Source organism: Bufo gargarizans, chromosome 4 (assembly GCF_014858855.1).
Source record: "Bufo gargarizans isolate SCDJY-AF-19 chromosome 4, ASM1485885v1, whole genome shotgun sequence".
Taxonomy (NCBI): domain Eukaryota; kingdom Metazoa; phylum Chordata; class Amphibia; order Anura; family Bufonidae; genus Bufo; species Bufo gargarizans.
Window position 1 is genome coordinate 193,819,232 of NC_058083.1, and position 16,103 is coordinate 193,835,334.

Below are 16,103 nucleotides of genomic sequence, written 5' to 3' on the forward strand. Positions count from 1 at the left end.
GCAGGAGAGGAGGCTACCCTATTACATATGATCTAATAAACAGTAAGGAGCGCTATTATTTTTTATGGTAGCAGTTTGCCCTTTTGTCTGCAGGAGAGGAGGCTAGCCTATTACATATGATCTAATAAACAGTAAGGAGCGCTATTATTTTTTATGGTAGCAGTTTGCCCTTTTGTCTGCAGGAGAGGAGGCTACCCTATTACATATGATCTAATAAACAGTAAGGAGCGCTATTATTTTTTATGGTAGCAGTTTGCCCTTTTGTCTGCAGGAGAGGAGGCTAGCCTATTACATATGACCTAATAAACAGTAAGGTGCGCTATTATTTTTTATGGTAGCAGTTTGCCCTTTTGTCTGCAGGAGAGGAGGCTACCCTATTACATATGATCTAATAAACAGTAAGGAGCGCTATTATTTTTTATGGTAGCAGTTTGCCCTTTTGTCTGCAGGAGAAGAGACTAGTTTATTTCATATTTTAGTGTAAAGTTGTCCAGTGTAAAGAAACATTATACTGGAGGTACAATGAGCTTTTCCTGTGTATGTTAATCTGCATGTATAATGCATGGCTTTAATAGCAAGACAATTGGCATCAGCTATAAAATAAACACCTACATTGTGGGAAGTAGTTTGGCCGCACTGTCACAGAATCAGATTAGTAAATAGTAATTACTAATGGAAGGATAATGAAGAGGTATGCTATAATAATGAGGAGGAGGTTTATGCCAAACTGAGACAGGGCATGGTATAAATAGAAATTTTCCTCAAACCCATGAATGCTCTTTGATCTGCAAAGCATATGAATTGGCTCCAAACTTAAAACATGAAATCTAAATTACCCCAAGACCACCGTTCAATAATTAATGAAGGAGAGGAGAATGAAATGGTGAGTTGTATATTTCCTATTATATATTACAAAGTAATTAATAATCAATTTAATATCTACAAGAATCATTTAAAGGAACCTTTCATCACCTTTATGCTACCCATACTAACGGCAGCATAAAGTAGAGACAGGTGAGTTGATTTCAGCGGTCTGTCATTTATAAGTTATAAGTAAGTGGTTGCTGAGAACCAACATCACAATCATTGCAGACTTAGGCCTCATACACACGAATGTATTTTGTTTCGGTGTCCGTTCTTTTTTTTTTTGCGGATAGGATGCAGACCAATTCATTTCAATGGGTCCGCAAAAATGCGGATAGCACACTGTGTGCTGTCCGCATCTCTTGCGGCCCCATTGAAGTGAATGGGTCCGCATCCAAGCCGCTAAAACTGCGGCTCGGATGCGGACCGAAACAACGTTCGTGTGCATGAGGGCTTAAGCTGAAAGAGATAAAAGTAAAAATTCCAGTGACATAGTATAGCTGCAATTTGGACACTGTGCACCAACATGGTTTATCTATTATCCTACTTGTGCTGTCAGCCACAGAAGTAATTCCTTACAAAGTATTTTATAACCTCTATTGATTTATTCTCATTCTTATATCATTTTAATGCAAGTAAGGGCTCATTCAGACAGCTGTGCGTTTTGTTCTGCACCCGTTCCGCATTTTTGCGGAACGGGTGCGGACCCATTCATTTCAATAGGGCCGCAAAAGATGTAGTCCGCATCTGTTGTTCCGTCCCATGGCCCTGCAAAAAATATAGAGCATGTCCTATTCTTGTCCTCAATTGCTGACAAGAATAGGCATTTTCTATGAGAGTGACGGCCCTGTGTATTCCGCAAACTGCGGAACGCACACGGGCGGATAACCGTGTTATGCAGATTCGCAATGTGTGGATCGCAAAACACAAACGGTCGTGTGAATGAGCCCTTAAAGGGAGGTATCATTTTGAATAGCTGTCACTTTCAAAAGCTGTAGAGGGATTTACAAATAATCAGCAATTATCTTTAGTATAAACTACAGGAGCAATATCTTTCTAAAACTAACTGCAGGACACATACAATATAACAAATCACCCCAACACATAAAACAAAGGTTTCTTTTACTGCTGTGCCACATTACCCATCATGACTCTAATGACGTTACATCTTCTTAGCACATATCACATCTGTTTTGAAATGCACTCTGAGTAACTTTAAGGGAACTTGTCACATTGAACATGGTGTCTAAGCTGCAGGCAATAGGTTATAGAGCAGTAGTAATGAGCACAAATATTCGAATATCGCCACTTCGAGAATTTGCGAATATTTAGAATATAGTGCCATATATTCGTTATATCGAATATTCGTCATTTTTTCCATCTGAAGTCATGATTCCTCCCTGCTTAAATTGCTTTTGGGCCAATGACTCATGACGAATATTCTAAATGACGAATATTCTAAAAACGAATATCTAGTACTATGTTCTATAGTGCTATATATTCATTTTTGACCCACGCCTGTATTGATTGCGTAATATTCGCATTTTACGCTATCATTACCTTGCCGATTGTCGAGTAAAAAAACTAAAGCTAGAATATAATGAATATTCTACAAAATATTTGCGAAATATCACAAATTCGAATATGACCCCTGCCGCTCATCACTACAGAGCAGGAGGAGCTGAGCAGATAGTTTTATGGAAAAAGATTCTGGGCGATGAAGTCAAGGAGGTTGTCCTATAAGCAGTGATGGTCAGTTTGCAGTGTTCACCAGCGAACACATGCACAGGTAAGCCCTTACCTGTGCCTGTGTCGGGAGCCGGTCTGAAATCAAATGCGGTCACCGGGAGCAGGCAGTTCCGAGAACAGCCCGATGAAGGCCCCCGGCGGCTGTTCTCGGAACTGCCTGCTCCCGGTGACCGCATTTGATTTCAGACCGGCTCCCGGCACAGGTAAGGGCTTACCTGTGCATTGCTGGACGGGTGAGTCAAGATGGCAGCCCGCATATGTTCGCTGGCGAACACTGCGAACTGACCATCACTGCCTATAAGCATAAGGTAGACTTGGAGACTGCAGCAGTAGCGGCTTCATGTGGTTCAATAGAGCTGAGGTGCTTACAGTATATTTGCTCTTGCACAGTTTGCACGAGGCAATGCTTTTGTTTTCCGGAAGTGTGGAGAAAGATACTCACGCAGATATTGAAACAGGGAGTTAGGTTTGCAGCCAGGAAGATCAGGACTCTAGACTCTATCTTATCACCCAGCAAGTTTGAATCCATAATGTCCTAAATGAACACTGTACATGAGAGGTTCTGTTCACATCTGGCTGCAGACCACAGGTTTTTATAGGTTTGGACATGCTAAATGCAAGGTATGCTAGTGTTACTCGTGCAAATCATTTTGAATCCTATTCCACAAGAAAAACTTGAGGCGTTCTATAAAATCAATACTAGCCATGTGATATACTTAGCCAACTGTACCCCCTGGTAAACTAAGCAACCAATTCATTAAAAACCCACATATGCTTAAAAGAAAGTGTGTTTATTCCCTATAGAGGGGGAGATCATGTGAAAAACGTATTAATATTTTGGATAATCATATTAGGCCTCATGCACACGACCGTTTTTTTTTTAAGGTCCGCAAAAACGGGGTCCTTAGGTCTGTGATCCATGACCTTTTTTTCGTCCGTGGGTCTTCCTTGACTTTTGGAGGATCCACGGACATGAAAAAAAAGTCGTTTTGGTGTCCGCCTGGCCGTGCAGAGCCAAACGGATCCGTCCTTAATTACAATGCAAGTCAATGGGGACGGATCCGTTTGACGTTGACACAATATGGTGCAATTGCAAACGGATCCGTCCCCCATTGACTTTAAATGTAAAATCAGGAGTCCCTTTTATACCATCGGATCGGAGTATTCTCCAATCCAATGGTATATTTTAACTTGAAGCGTCCCCATCACCATGGGAACGCCTCTATGTTAGAATATACCATCGGATTTGAGTTAGATCGTGAAACTCAGATCTGACAGTATATTCTAACACAGAGGCGTTCCCATGGTGATGGGGACGCTTCAAGTTAGAATATACTAAAATAACTGTGTACATGACTGCCCCCCCCCCTGTATTTAACTCATTGGTGGCCAGTGCGGCCCCCCTGTCCCTCCCCTGTAGTTACCACATTGGTGGCCAGTGCGGCCGGCCCCCCCTCCCTCCCCTGTAGTTAGCACATTGGTGGCCAGTGCGGCCGTCCCCCCCTCCCTCCCCTGTAGTTAACACATTGGTGGCCAGTGCGGCCGGCCCCCCCTCCCTCCCCTGTAGTTAACACATTGGTGGCCAGTGCGGCCGGCCCCTTCTCCCTCCCCTGTAGTTAACACATTGGTGGCCAGTGCGGCCGGCCCCCCCTCCCTCCCCTGTAGTACTGTAGATTCATTGGTGGCCAGTGGGCGGGGGGCCCACTGGCCACCAATGAATCTACAGTACTACAGCGGAGAGTACTGATCGGAGTCCCAGTTTAATCACTGGGGCTCCGATAGGTAACCATGGCAACCAGGACGCTACTGCAGTCCTGGTTGCCATGGTTACTTAGCAATTTTTAGAAGCATTATACTTACCTGCGAGCTGCGATGTCTGTGACCGGCCGGGAGCTCCTCCTACTGGTAAGTGAAAGGTCTGTGCGGCGCATTGCCTATAGCACAGACCTGTCACTTACCAGTAGGAGGAGCTCCCGGCCGGTCACAGACATCGCAGCTCGCAGGTAAGTATAATGCTTCTAAAAATTGCTAAGTAACCATGGCAATCAAGACTGCAGTAGCGTCCTGGTTGCCATGGTTACCGATCGGAGCCCCAGCGATTAAACTGGGACTCCGATCGGTACTCTCCGCTGCCACCAATGATAGGGGGGAGATTTTAATTAGGAGGGGGGGGCCCACTGGCCACCAATGAATCTACAGAGGAGGGAGGGGGGGCCGGCCGCACTGGCCACCAATGTGTTAACTACAGGGGAGGGAGGGGGGCCGGCCGTGCTGGCCACCAATGTGTTAACTACAGGGGAGGGAGGGAGGGCCAGCCGCACTGGCCACCAATGTGTTAACTACAGGGGAGGGAGGGGGGGCGGCCGCACTGGCCACCAATGTGTTAACTACAGGGGAGGGAGGGGGGGGCGGCCGCACTGGCCACCAATGTGTTAACTACAGGGGAGGGAGGGGTGGCCGGCCACACTGGCCACCAATGTGTTAAATACAAAGGAGGGAGGGGGGGCCCACTGGCCACCAATGAATTTAAAGCTGGGGAGGGAGGGGGGGTGCCCCCTCCTGCCTGCCAGCACATGATCTCTAACAGGGGGCTATGATACGCACAATTAACCCCTCAGGTGCAGCACCTGAGGGGTTAATTGTGCGGTTCACAGCTCCCTGTAAGAGATTGGGTACTGCCAGGCAGCAGGGGGAAGTCATGTACACAGTTTAAAGTATATTCCAACTAGAAGCGTCCCCATCACTATGGGAACGCCTCTGTGTTAGAATATACTGTCGGATCAGAGTTTTCACAAAGTGAAAACTCAGCTCTGAAAAAGCTTTTACGCAGACGGATCTTCGGATCCGTCTGTATTAAAGTAACCTACGACCATGGATCACGGACGCGGATGCCAATCTTGTGTGCATCCGTGTTTTTTCCCGGACCCATTGACTTGAATGGGTCCGTGAACCGTTCTCCGTAAAAAAAAATAGGACAGGTCCTATTTTTTGACGGACAGGAAACACGGATCACGGATGCGGCTGAAAAACTGTGCATTTTCCGATTTTTCCACGGACCCATTGAAAGTCAATGGGTCCGCGAAAAGAAACGGAAAACGGCACAACGGCCACGGATGCCCACAACGGTCGTGTGCATGAGGCCTTAGATACGAGATCTCCCAAGGAAATGAACCACAGAATGGACCTAATCTGATGTTATTAATAATTTTTATGAGTATGCATGTTACCAATAATCTTCAGGAGGATGCATGTCACTAATAATCCTCAAGAGGATGCATGTTACCAATATTTTGCATGAGGATACACGTTACTAACAATTCTCATGAGGATGCATGTTATCAATAATCTTCATGGGCATGCATGTTAATAAAAATTCTCATGAGGATACATGTTACAAATTAACCTCATGAGGATGCATGTTACTAATAATTCTCATGAGGATGCATGTTATCAATAATCTTCATAAGCATGCATGTTAAAAACAATTCTCATGAGGATACATGTTACAAATTAACCTCATGAGGATGCATGTTACTAATAATTCTCTTAGGGATTCATTACTAATAATCTTCATGAGAATACATGCCATTAATAATCTTCCTGATTATGCAGTTCACTGGTAATCTTCAAGAGGGCATTCCTTATTAAGAATGTCATGAGGATGCATGTTATTAAACATCTTGATGAGGATGCATGTTCCTGTTGGTTTGAACACAACTGGCTAATTAGCCCCCAGTTGTGTGTATACTCATGTTGGGGTGGGTTCACACTAGCATTAGGGATTCCATTATGGCTTTCCGTTATTACAGGGTTATAACGGAACATTAAGGAATCCATAGGATGGAATGCAAAACGGGAGCCTTTAAGAGGCATTCCGTTTTGCTCCATCCTAATAGAAGTCTATGAGAAAACATAACGGATCCGTCTGGTTCCCGTTATGCAAGACGGAAAACAAAGTCCTGGACAGGAATTTGTTTTCCGTCTTGCACAACGGGAACCAGACGGATCTGTTTTGATTCCCATAGACTTCTATTAGGACGGAGCAAAACGGAATACCTTTTAAAGGCGTCCGTTTTGCATTCCGTCATAATGCAAGTCTATGGGCAGAAGAACGGATCCACCCTTCCTTCTTATGGATTCCGTTATTTTCCGTTATAACCCTGCTATAACGGAAAGCCATAACGGAATCCCTAACGATAGTGTGAACCCACCCTTACTGTTTTTTTTATAATAAATTTATGCAATTGTGCATGTTATGTGGGCCATGATTAGGAATCATAGGGTTCAAAAAGCGTACACCAGGCATGTGGTGTGGTGTTGTGCTACATTGTGTCATTTTATCTTTTCAATAAAGACTGTGGATCTTATAAATAGAGTTGAGCGAACACCTGGATGTTCAGGTTCGAGAAGTTCGGCCGAACTTCCCGAAAATGTTCGGGTTCGGGATCCGAACTAGACCCGAACTTCGCCCCGAACCCCATTGAAGTCAAATGGTGTAAAATAGCCCAGGAAAGGGCTAGAGGGCTGCAAAAGGCAGCAAAATGTAGGTAAATCCCTTGCAAACAAATGTGGATAGGGAAATGAATTAAAATAAAATAAAATAAATAAAAATTAACCAATATAAATTGGAGAGAGGTCCCATATCAGAGAATCAGGCTTCATGTCACCCACCACTGGAACAGGCCACTTTCAGATATTTAGGCCCCGACACCCAGAAAGAGGAGAGAGGTCGCATAGCAGAGAATCAGGCTTCATGTCACACACCGATGGAGAAGGATACTTTTACTTATTTAGGCCCCTGACACCCAGACAGAGGAGAGAGGTCCCATAGCAGAGAATCAGGCTTAATGTCACCCACCACTGGAACAGGCCACTTTCAGATATTTAGGCCCCGGCACCCAGACAGAGGAGAGAGGTCGCATAGCAGAGAATCAGGCTTCATGTCACACACCTATGGAGAAGGAAACTTTTACTTATTTAGGCCCCTGACACCCAGACAGAGGAGAGAGGTCCCATAGCAGAGAATCAGGCTTCATGTCACCCACCACTGGAACAGGCCACCAATGAATCTACAGAGGAGGGAGGGGGGCCCGGCCGCACTGGCCACCAATGTGTTAACTACAGGGGAGGGAGGGGGGCCGGCCGTACTGGCCACCAATGTGTTAACTACAGGGGAGGGAGGGAGGGCCAGCCGCACTGGCCACCAATGTGTTAACTACAGGGGAGGGAGGGGGGGCGGCCGCACTGGCCACCAATGTGTTAACTACAGGGGAGGGAGGGGGGGGCGGCCGCACTGGCCACCAATGTGTTAACTACAGGAGAGGGAGGGGGGGCCGTCCACACTGGCCACCAATGTGTTAAATACAAAGGAGGGAGGGGGGGCCCACTGGCCACCAATGAATTTAAAGCTGGGGAGGGAGGGGGGGTGCCCCCTCCTGCCTGGCAGCACATGATCTCTAACAGGGGGCTATGATACGCACAATTAACCCCTCAGGTGCAGCACCTGAGGGGTTAATTGTGCGGTTCACAGCTCCCTGTAAGAGATTGGGTACTGCCAGGCAGCAGGGGGAAGTCATGTACACAGTTTAAAGTATATTCCAACTAGAAGCGTCCCCATCACTATGGGAACGCCTCTGTGTTAGAATATACTGTCGGATCTGAGTTTTCACAAAGTGAAAACTCAGCTCTGAAAAAGCTTTTACGCAGACGGATCTTCGGATCCGTCTGTATTAAAGTAACCTACGACCATGGATCACGGACGCGGATGCCAATCTTGTGTGCATCCGTGTTTTTTCCCGGACCCATTGACTTGAATGGGTCCGTGAACCGTTCTCCATAAAAAAAAAAGTAGAGGTCCTATTTTTTGACGGACAGGAAACACGGATCACGGATGCGGCTGAAAAACGGTGCATTTTCCGATTTTTCCACGGACCCATTGAAAGTCAATGGGTCCGCGAAAAGAAACGGAAAACGGCACAACGGCCACGGATGCCCACAACGGTCGTGTGCATGAGGCCTTAGATACGAGATCTCCCAAGGAAATGAACCACAGAATGGACCTAATCTGATGTTATTAATAATTTTTATGAGTATGCATGTTACCAATAATCTTCAGGAGGATGCATGTCACTAATAATCCTCAAGAGGATGCATGTTACCAATATTTTGCATGAGGATACATGTTACTAACAATTCTCATGAGGATGCATGTTATCAATAATCTTCATGGGCATGCATGTTAATAAAAATTCTCATGAGGATACATGTTACAAATTAACCTCATGAGGATGCATGTTACTAATAATTCTCATGAGGATTCATGTTATCAATAATCTTCATAAGCATGCATGTTAAAAAACAATTCTCATGAGGATACATGTTACAAATTAACCTCATGAGGATGCATGTTACTAATAATTCTCTTAGGGATTCATTACTAATAATCTTCATGAGAATACATGCCATTAATAATCTTAATGATCATGCAGTTTATTGATAATCTTCATGAGGATATTCTTTATTAAGAATGCCATAAGGACGCATGTTATTAAACATCTTTATTAGGATGCATGTTCCTGTTGGTTTGAACACAACTGGCTAATTAGCCCCCAGTTGTGTGTATACTCATGTTGGGGTGGGATCACACTAGCATTAGGGATTCCATTATGGCTTTCCGTTATTACAGGGTTATAACGGAACATTAAGGAATCCATAGGATGGAATGCAAAACGGGAGCCTTTAAGAGGCATTCCGTTTTGCTCCATCCTAATAGAAGTCTATGAGAAAACATAACGGATCCGTCTGGTTCCCGTTATGCAAGACGGAAAACAAAGTCCTGGACAGGACTTTGTTTTCCGTCTTGCATAACGGGAACCAGACGGATCTGTTTTGATTCCCATAGACTTCTATTAGGACGGAGCAAAACGGAATGCCTTTTAAAGGCGTCCGTTTTGCATTCCGTCATAATGCAAGTCTATGGGCAGAAGAACGGATCCACCCTTCCTTCTTATGGATTCCGTTATTTTCCGTTATAACCCTGCTATAACGGAAAGCAATAACGGAATCCCTAACGATAGTGTGAACCCACCCTTACTGTTTTTTTTTATAATAAATTTATGCAATTGTGCATGTTATGTGGGCCATGATTAGGAATCATAGGGTTCAAAAAGCGTACACCAGGCATGTGGTGTGGTGTTGTGCTACATTGTGTCATTTTATCTTTTCAATAAAGACTGTGGATCTTATAAATAGAGTTGAGCGAACACCTGGATGTTCAGGTTCGAGAAGTTCGGCCGAACTTCCCGAAAATGTTTGGGTTCGGGATCCGAACTAGACCCGAACTTCGCCCCGAACCCCATTGAAGTCAAATGGTGTAAAATAGCCCAGGAAAGGGCTAGAGGGCTGCAAAAGGCAGCAAAATGTAGGTAAATCCCTTGCAAACAAATGTGGATAGGGAAATGAATTAAAATAAAATAAAATAAATAAAAATTAACCAATATATATTGGAGAGAGGTCCCATATAAGAGAATCAGGCTTCATGTCACCCACCACTGGAACAGGCCACTTTCAGATATTTAGGCCCCGACACCCAGAAAGAGGTCGCATAGCAGAGAATCAGGCTTCATGTCACACACCGATGGAGAAGGATACTTTTACTTATTTAGGCCCCTGACACCCAGACAGAGGAGAGAGGTCCCATAGCAGAGAATCAGGCTTAATGTCACCCACCACTGGAACAGGCCACTTTCAGATATTTAGGCTCCGGCACCCAGACAGAGGAGAGAGGTCGCATAGCAGAGAATCAGGCTTCATGTCACACACCTATGGAGAAGGAAACTTTTACTTATTTAGGCCCCTGACACCCAGACAGAGGAGAGAGGTCCCATAGCAGAGAATCAGGCTTCATGTCACCCACCACTGGAACAGGCCACTGTCAGATATTTAGGCCCCGGCACCTAGACAGAGGAGAGAGGTCCCATAGCAGAGAATCAGGCTTTATGTCACCCACCACTGGAACAGGCCACTGTCAGATATTTAGGCCCCGGCACCCAGACAGAGGAGAGAGGTCCCATAGCAGAGAATCAGGCTTCATGTCACCCACCACTGGAACAGGCCACTTTCAGATATTTAGGCCCCGGCACCCAGACAGAGGATAAAGATCCCATAGCAGAGAATGAGGCTTCATGTCACCCACCACTGGAACAGGCCACTTTCACATATTTAGGCCCCGGCACCCAGACAGAGGATAAAGATCCCATAGCAGAGAATCAGGCTTCATGTCACCCACCACTGGAACAGGCCACTTTCAGATATGTAGGCCCCGGCACCCAGACAGAGGAGAGAGGTCCCATAGCAGAGAATCAGGCTTCATGTCACCCACCACTGGAACAGGCCACTTTCAGATATTTAGGCCCCGGCACCCAGACAGAGGATAAAGATCCCATAGCAGAGAATCAGGCTTCATGTCACCCACCACTGGAACAGGCCACTTTCACATATTTAGGCCTCGGCACCCAGACAGAGGATAGAGACCCCATAGCAGAGAATCAGGCTTCATGTCACCCACCACTGGAACAGGCCACTTTCAGATATGTAGGCCCCGGCACCCAGACAGAGGAGAGAGGTCCCATAGCAGAGAATCAGGCTTCATGTCACCCACCACTGGAACAGGCCACTTTCAGATATGTAGGCCCCGGCACCCAGACAGAGGAGAGAGGTCCCATAGCAGAGAATCAGGCTTCATGTCACCCACCACTGGAACAGGCCACTTTCAGATATTTAGGCCCCGGCACCCAGACATAGGAGAGAGGTCCCATAGCAGAGAATCAGGCTTCATGTCACCCACCACTGGAACAGGCCACTTTCAGATATGTAGGCCCCGGCACCCAGACAGAGGAGAGAGGTCCCATAGCAGAGAATCAGGCTTCATGTCACCCACCACTGGAACAGGCCACTTTCACATATTTAGGCCCCGGCACCCAGACAGAGGAGAGAGGTCCCATAGCAGAGAATCAGGCTTCATGTCATCCACCACTGGAACAGGCCACTGTCAGATATTTAGGCCCCGGCACCCAGACAGAGGGGAGAGGTCCTATAGCAGAGAATTAGGCTTCATGTCACCCACCACTGGAACAGGCCACTTTCAGATATGTAGGCCCCGGCACCCAGACAGAGGAGAGAGGTTGCATAGCAGAGAATCAGGCTTGATGTCACACACCGATGGAGAAGGCTACTTTTACTTATTTACAGATGGAGCAGGGTTAGCACTCCAGCTCTTAACTCAAATTTCTTAACTCATCGCGTTATCTTGAGACAAAAGCCATTGAAAAGCAATTGAAGGTGTTTGCTTAGATTAGATAACACAACTCAGAAATCTCAGAAAACAGGAGTGTTAACTGTACTCCATCCGTAGGCCCCTGACACCCAGACAGAGGAGATAGGTCCCATAGCAGAGAATCAGGCTTCATGTCACCCACCACTGGAACAGGCCACTGTCACGTATTTAGGCCCCGGCACCCAGACAAAGGAGAGAGGTCGCATAGCAGAGAATCAGGCTTCAAGGATTGAACGAAGAAGTGCCCTGGAGTACAAGAATATATGGTTAAGGCCCCATGCACACGGCCGTGTTTCACAGCCGTGTGCGGGCCGTGGAACCGCGGCCTGGATCCCTTCTGAGAGCAGGAGCGCACGGCGTCACTGGTTGCTATGACGCCGTGCGCTCCCTGCTGCCGGCACAGTACAGTAATACACTGGTATAGATCATACCAGTGTATTACTGTATTGCGGCGGCAGCAGGGAGCGCACGGCGTCATAGCAACCAGTGACGCCGTGCGCTCCTGCTCTCAGGAGGGATCCAGGCCGCGGTTCCACGGCCCGCACACGGCTGTGAAACACGGCCGTGTGCATGGGGCCTAAGGGGAGGTAGTTATAAATGTCTAATCTGCACAAGGGATGGACAGGTCCTGTGTGATCCATGCCTGGTGCATTTTTATGAACGTCAGCTTGTCCACATTGGCTGTGGACAGGCGGCTGCGTTTGTCTGTAATGACGCCCCCTGCCGTGCTGAATACACGTTCAGACACCTCCAAGGCATAAAAGGCTAGCTCTGGCCACGTGGACGATTTGGATACCCAGAAGTTCAATGGGGCTGAACCATCAGTCAGTACGTGGAGGGGTGTGCACACGTACTGTTCCACCATGTTAGTGAAATGTTGCCTCTTGCTAACACGTTCCGTATCAGATGGTGGTGCAGTTAGCTGTGGCGTGGTGACAAAACTTTTCCACATCTCTGCCATGCTAACCCTGCCCTCAGAGGAGCTGGCCGTGACACAGCTGCATTGGCGACCTCTTGCTCCTTCTCTGCCTTTGCCTTGGGCTTCCACTTGTTCCCCTGTGACATTTGGGAATGCTCTCAGTAGCGCATCTACCAACGTGCGCTTGTACTCGCGCATCTTCCTATCACACACCAGTGCAGGAAGTAAGGTGGGCACATTGTCTTTGTACCGGGGATCCAGCAGGGTGGCAACCCAGTAGTCCGCACACGTTAAAATGTGGGCAACTCTGCTGTCGTTGCGTAGGCACTGCAGCATGTAGTCGCTCATGTGTGCCAAGCTGTCCTCTTTGGGAGGCGTATCGTCTGGCCACATTTGTACCTGGCCTCTGCTGTTGCAAAAAAAACTCCCTCTGAGTCACTTCTAAGAGACTGGCCTGAAAGTGCTAAAAATGACCCCTCTTCCTCCTCCTTCTCCTGGGCCACCTCCTCTTCCATCATCGCCCTAAGTGTTTTCTCAAGGAGACATAGAAGTGGTATTGTAATGCTGATAACGTCGTCATCGCCACTGGCCATGTTGGTGGAGTACTCGAAACAGCGCAACAGGGCACTCATGTCTCTCATGGAGGCCCAGTCATTGGTGGTGAAGTGGTGCTGTTCCGCAGTGCGACTGACCCGTGCGTGCTGCAGCTGAAACTCCACTATGGCCTGCTGCTGCTCGCACAGTCTGTCCAGCATGTGCAAGGTGGAGTTCCACCTGGTGGGCACGTCGCATATGAGGCGGTGAAGTTACTCTGTAGCGCAGAGAGGCAAGCAGCGGCAGGATGTGAACGCCGGAAGCGCGTACAGACGGCCTGCACTTTATGCAGCAGCTCTGACATGTCAGGGTAGTTGTGAATGAACTTCTGCACCATCAAATTCAGCACATGCGCCAGGCAAGGGATGTGCATCAAACCAGCTAGTCCCAGAGCTGTGACGAGATTTCGCCCATTATCGCACACCACCAGGCCGGGCTTGAGGCTCACCGGCAGCAACCACTCGTCGGTCTGTTGTTCAATACCCTGCCACAACTCCTGCGCGGTGTGGGGCCTGTCCCCCAAACATATGAGTTTCAGAATGGCCTGCTGACGTTTACCCCGGGGTATGCTGAAGTTGGTGGTGAAGGTGTGTGGCTGACTGGATGAGCAGGTGGAAGAAGAGGAGGAGGAAGCCGAGTAGGAGGAGGAGGCTACAGGAGGCAAACAATGTTGCGGTGGAAGGACGTGCGCCAAAGAACTCTCCGCTTGGGGCCCAGCCGTCACTACATTTACCCAGTGTGCAGTTAGGGAGATATAGCATCCCTGGCCGTGCTTACTGGTCCACGTATCTGTGGTTAGGTGGACCTTGCCACAGATGGCGTTGCGCAGTGCACACTTGATTTTATCGGACACTTGGTTGTGCAGGGAAGGCACGGCTCTCTTGGAGAAGTAGTGGCGGCTGGGAACAACATACTGTGGGACAGCAAGCGACATGAGCTGTTTGAAGCTGTCTGTGTCCACCAGCCTAAATGACAGCATTTCATAGGCCAGTAGTTTAGAAATGCTGGCATTCACGGCCAGGGATCGAGGGTGGCTAGGTGGGAATTTACGCTTTCTCTCAAATGTTTGTGAGATGGAGAGCTGAACGCTGCCGTGTGACATGGTAGAGATGCTTGGTGACGGAGGTGGTGATGTTGGTGGTACATCCTCTGTTTGCTGGGCGAAAGGTGCCAACGCTCCTCCCGAGGCGGAGGAAGAGGCCGAGGCAGCAGCAGAAGAGGTAGCAGGGGGAGCCTGAGTGAGTTCCTTGTTTTTAAGGTGTTTACTCCACTGCAGTTAATGCTTAGCATGCAGGTGCCTGGTCATGCAGGTTGTGCTAAGGTTCAGAACGTTAATGCTTCGCTTCAGGCTCTGATGGCACAGCGTGCAAACCACTCGGGTCTTGTCGTTAGCACATTGTTTGAAGAACTGCCACGCCAGGGAACTCCTTGAAGCTGCCTTTGGGGTGCTCGGTCCCAGGTGGCGGTGGCCAGTAGCAGGCGAACTCTATTGGCGGCGGGTGTTCTGCTTTTGCCCCCCTGCTCCCTCTTTTGCTACGCTGTTGGCTCGGTCTCACCACTGCCTCTTCCTATGAACTCTGAAAGTCAGTGGTGACTTCATTCCATGTGGGGTCTATGACCTCATCGTCCCCTGCATCGTCTTCCACCCAGTCTTCCTCCCTGACCTCCTTTTCGGTCTGCACACTGCAGAAAGACGCATCAGTTGGCACCTGTGTTTCGTCATCATCATAGACGTGCTGAGGTGGTATTCCTATGTCCTCATCATCAGGAAACATAATTGGTTGTGCGTCAGTGCATTCTATGTCTTCCACCGCTGGGGAAGGGCTAGGTGGATGCCCTTGGGAAACCCTGCCAGCAGAGTCTTCAAACAGCATAAGAGAGACTGCTGCATAACTTGAGGCTCAGACAGTTTCCCTGATATGCATGGGGGTGATGTGACAGACTGATGGGCTTGGTTTTCAGGTGCCATCTGTGCGCTTTCTGCAGAAGACTGGGTGGGAGATAATGTGAACGTGCTGGATCCACTGTCGGCCACCCAATTGACTAATGCCTGTACCTGCTCAGGCCTTAGCATTGGGCCCCACCTAATATATTGCTGTAAATTCTGGCGGGTACTGGGACCTGAGGTAGTTGGTTCACTAGGACGTGTGGCTGTGGCATAACGGCCACGTCCTCTCCCAGCACCAGAGGGTCCACTAACACCACCACGACCATGTCCGCCTCCGCGTCCCTTACTAGATGTTTTCCTCATTGTTACCGTTCACCACAATAAGAAAAAAGCTGTAACCACAGCAGTAACAGCAGGCACAGCAGTAACCACAGATTTAGGGGAATATCAATTGTAGGCCTAGTATTTAGGCCCTGGATGAAAGGTATCCTTTTACAGACAGAATTACACTTGGAGATTCACAGTAGCGTTTAAAAAAATATATAGGATTATGCTTTGAGCACTTGTATTTTAACACCTAGTGTAATATACCCTTTAACGGAAAGAAATACACTATGAGACGCACAATAGTGAGTGCAAATTTAAAGGATTATGCTTTCAGCAATTGTAATTTAACACTTTGTGTAATATACCATTTTACGGACAGATTTACACTTGGAGATGCATGCTGAGTGTAATATACCCTTTTACGGACA

General features: G+C 47.6%; 1 protein-coding gene across 1 annotated transcript in view; it reads left to right on the plus strand.

Moving 5' to 3' along the window:
• The first annotated feature begins 752 nt into the window (after nucleotides 1-752).
• Nucleotides 753-16,103, plus strand: part of LOC122935309 (probable cation-transporting ATPase 13A5) — a 79,376-nt gene continuing 64,025 nt past the window's right edge. The window contains exon 1 of the mRNA XM_044291075.1: nucleotides 753-883. Coding sequence (XP_044147010.1) covers nucleotides 821-883 — 63 coding nt within the window. The 5' untranslated portion in view covers nucleotides 753-820. The remainder of the gene's footprint in view (nucleotides 884-16,103) is intronic.